This window comes from Zea mays, chromosome 7 (genome assembly GCF_902167145.1).
Source record: "Zea mays cultivar B73 chromosome 7, Zm-B73-REFERENCE-NAM-5.0, whole genome shotgun sequence".
NCBI classification, from domain to species: Eukaryota; Viridiplantae; Streptophyta; class Magnoliopsida; order Poales; family Poaceae; genus Zea; species Zea mays.
This window is the reverse complement of record NC_050102.1, coordinates 181,604,126-181,608,311: the sequence shown is the minus strand read 5'-3', so window position 1 is coordinate 181,608,311 and position 4,186 is coordinate 181,604,126. Positions and strand designations below refer to the sequence as shown.

Here is a 4,186-nt window from a genome sequence, read left to right as displayed (position 1 = left end):
GGTTACTTTGTTAGATTATCAGTCTCTAGATGATCGGTTAACTGTTTCTGGTTTGTTGCGCCTGTTTGTTTGGGTGCCCCTTGCGTAGCTGATAGTTGCGTCGATCTTGTCGACTTTTGGTTAATGGTGGTGTTTGTGGTCTTGTAAGAACCATTGTCCAGTTTCTATTTCTTAATGAAATAGGGGGTGCTCCCCTTGGTCAAAAAAAATATCTAGCTGATTGTTTATATAGCAGTGTAAAACACTAATTTTTACTATAGATGGCAACACGTAATGAAGTTTAAAATATTATGCCAACTCTAGTAACACCGTGTATGCAAGCGCGTATAGCACTATAGATATAGTGTTTGCAGAAAGAAGTTTGAAATAAGAAGTATGATAAGAAGTGAGATAGAAAATATGATAGAGATAGTCTAATAAAATGATGCTGATAGCCTAAAGCCTCAATTCACCCAGACGGGAACGGGATTCGTCATCCCTGGCGTATTAATCACTATATCAAAAATAAGGTGATGTATTATAAGGTCATTCCTTAAATTTTATGGAATGACTTCTTTATTCATATTAGTATTAAATTATAAGGAATAAGACAGTGATAGATCAACTCATTTCATTCTACAAAACAAAAAAAGAGTAAGAAGATGATGAACTAGCTCATTTCTGAAACCAAACATTATATTAAATTTTTAGTTCATTTTTATGAGAAATGTTTCGGTGAAAATCGTTTAAAGTCAATTAGAAAACAGAATAGACGAGTCGTTATGAAAGTACAGACATGTTACTTTTTAGATACTAAACCCTATAAACCATATCATCTCTCTACTCATGTAATTTCAATTATACTCAGATTCTCTTTACAGACATCTTTATAAAAGCTCGTCTCAAAATACCGAAATAAATAAAAATAGACTATATCCAGCTGATTTTATATATAGCTGTAGACGACAATGCGCAGTGAAGTTTAAAATATCAAGGTAAAAGTTTGAAATAAGAAATATATGAGCGTATATAATACGATTTGCACTATACATTGTTTATAGGTAAAAGTTTGAAATAAGAAATATAATAAAGAGTGAGACAGATAATTTGATAGGAGATAGTCTAATAAAATGCTGTTGATATCCTAAAGCCCCAACTCACCTTAGACGGAAACGGGATTCGCAATCCTTGCGCAGTACCGCGCGGAGAAGCCACACCCGCAGGCCCCAGCACCTGTTGTGCATGTTTGTTTCGGCTTCTGGCAGCTTCTGGCCACCAAAAGCTGCTGCGAACTGCCAAACGTTCAGCTTTTCAGTCAGCTTCTATAAAATTCGTTAGGGCAAAAATCATCCAAAATCAATATAAACATATAATCGGTTGAGTCGTTGTAATAGTAGGAATCCATCACTTTCTAGATCCTGAGCCCTATGAACAACTTTATCTTTCTCTACACGTAATTGTAATAATACTCAGATTCTTCCACAGCTAGATTCTCACACAGCTAGATTTTCAGAAAAGTTAGTAAGAAAAAAGCTGAACCAAACATACCCGTTATTCTTCGGGGAAACGTCATGACAAGAGGTTACTAGCAACGCAAAATGTCACGGGAATCATTCCCAAGCAATCATCGTGGGAAAAGGCCTGTCAACCAACAAGGCCCCACCTTTTGATTACCCTGCTTGCGCCGGGGGATGTGGGTCCCGCCTCGCCCCCCACCCCTCACCAATCAGGCAATTATTATTCTAGCAGAGTATTTAAACCTCCGCTTCAATGCCCTACCAACCCACATCACCTTCAAAATTTCAGTCACAAGCCGCCGTACCCATACCCGCGCTCCAAATTTCACGAGAATTTCTTCCACGAGTTCATTCATAGCAATGAAGAGAAAGCCGTTTGCAGCTTGCAAGTGGAAGAATACCACCACCATCTGATTACACGATGCGCCGAGGAGCAATTTATAGCCGAGGGTACAGTAAAAAAAATTAAAATCTGGAGCGCTGTCCGCCTAATTTGACGGCACGAGACACCATCGGGGAGGCTTGTGGTTCACGAGAGCCACCGTAGACGGCCCGGGGACACCACGCCGGCGCGTCGTGACATCACATGAGGCTGCACGAGTTGGCGTTGTCCTCGTTGAACATGTTGTTGTACGACTCGTGCGGCGGGAACGACCGCACGCCGCCCGGCGGGCCGTACACAAACTCCGCCGGCACCGGCACCATGGCCGGGTATGGCGGGTACCAGTACGACACCATCTGCGGCGGCGGCGGGGGCATGGGCACGGCTGCCGTGGGCGCGCAGTACGACACGCTGGAGCTCGGGTGCGCCACGTTGTAGCTAAGCACCGGCTGCGCAGCGTAGCACGGGAACGCGCCGCCGCCGCCGTGCGGGCGCTCGGGACCAGGCGCCGGCGCTGGCACAGCCGAGGGCTGCTGCGGCGCCTTCTTCTCGGGAGGTGCCGCCGGGGTTGCGGCCGGGGCCGGGACATCCCCCTCGCCGCCGTCCTTGGGCTTGTTCTTCTTACTCTTCTTGCCCTTCTTCCTGCCGCCCTCGCCGCCGTCCTTGGGCTCCTCGGCGGCGTCTGGCTTCGCGGCCACAGGCTCAGGGGAGGAGGCCTTTTCCGCCTCCTTGGGCCCCGCGATCACCTCGGCGGCGTCGCTGCTGGCCACGTCCTTGCCGGGTTTCGCGTCGGCGGCCTCGCCCGTTCCGGCATTCTTGCCCGAGCCCTTGTCCTTGGCCGGTTTCTTCTCCTTGGCGTCGGCCTCAGCCGCCTTCGTGTCCGCGGCCTCCTTGGCGCCGCCCTCCCCGGGTGCAGCAGGCGCGGCCTTGTTGGCCTCGACGTTTGCCGGCGCCGGCGAAGGCCACGGCGCCGCCTGCTTGCCGGCCTTGTGCAGCCGCCGGACGAGCGCGGCCGCTTCCACGCTGCCTGTGACGGTCACCTTGTGCTGCGCCGCGTCCACCGTCACCTTGTACACGCCTGCACGTTCGTACGTGCACCGCCGGCCGCCGCAGACAAGCAAAGCAACCCGGTGAGTGCGCCGGCTGGGGAGTGGGGACCCTAAGAGACGGACGAGCCCGCACGTACGTACGTACGTACCTTCGATGCTGTGGAGCACCTTCTTGACCTTCTTCCTGCAGCCCTCGCAGTGGATGGACACCCGCAGCGCGGTGGTCTGGCGGCACGGGAAGAGCAGAAGAGAGGACGTCAGGCGGTCGGTCGGTAAGGGAAACGCAGAGACGCACGGAGAAGAAGCGGTCGTGCTCGCTCACCGTGTACTGCAGCGGCTCTGCTTCCCCTGACGCCATGGCCGAGAGCGAGGTAGAGTGGCCTGAGCTTGAGTGGAGCGCCTCGCGCGCGTGGCTGTCTGTCTCTACTGTGGGGGTGGCAATGCCAGTTGCCAAGGAGGTTGGGTGGGAGATGGAGTAGCTGGCTGCTTAGTGTTGCCGAGCTAAAACCTTTATAATGGCCAGCCAAGCATTGTAGCCACCGTGTACTACTGCTTCCGGAGGAGCAAGTGACACCGACAGGTGGAGCCCGCGCGTGCCGGCAGCAGGGGATTGGGAGCTGGACTGCTGGAGGAGAGGAGAGGCCGCTGATGATGATGCGTCATGGTGGCAGTGCAGCTCCCACCCTGATTAGCGCATGTGTTCCTTCCTGACAGTGGGAAAGGATGGCCCGTCTGCATTCCCGTGTGACAGGGACCGGTCCATGTCGATCGGTCCGTTCCATTCCAGGTGCGGTGCCGGTGCAGGTTTTGGTCTGGTCTGGAGGCTGGAGCTCGACCTCGACAGGCCAATAGCAGCAGGCCCGCCGTCGAGGTCGCGTGGTTTCGGTGGTTCCGTTCCGGCGCTGGCCCTGAGCCTAGCCGAGCTGACCAAGGCCCCTTTCTCCGAGTTGACACACAGAACAGATACGATACGCGCCGTAGGAGGACTAGTAGCTACGGGCACGGTGACAGCAGCGGGGATCGGAGCAGACAGCGCTGGCGTCGCTCAGACTGTTCCTTGTACAGTTGTGCTACTACTCTACTCCTGCAGCTGCTAGGCCTGCTATCTGCACCCTTCTCTCAAGCGCCTGTGGGTGCGTACGTGTACGTCGGTAACGTGTAGTACGCTGTAGTAGTAGTGCTAGTGTCCACGTCGACACGTAGGAGTACGCACGCTGCGATGCATGCGGCGAGGCGCGCGGCGCGGGGAGCCGGCCGGA

At 52.8% G+C, this 4,186-nt stretch overlaps 1 protein-coding gene across 1 annotated transcript; it reads right to left on the bottom strand.

Annotated features, from left to right (window-relative positions):
* Positions 1–1,875: 1,875 nt before the first annotated feature.
* On the bottom strand, positions 1,876–3,412 carry LOC100283516 (copper chaperone). The gene is made up of 3 exons (NM_001156416.1): positions 3,250–3,412; positions 3,077–3,152; positions 1,876–2,956 (listed from the first exon to the last, which is right to left on the bottom strand). The coding sequence occupies exons 1-3, from the start codon at positions 3,283–3,285 to the stop codon at positions 2,079–2,081; spliced, it is 990 nt and encodes a 329-aa protein (NP_001149888.1). The 5' UTR covers positions 3,286–3,412; the 3' UTR covers positions 1,876–2,078.
* Between the last annotated feature and the right edge of the window lie 774 nt (positions 3,413–4,186).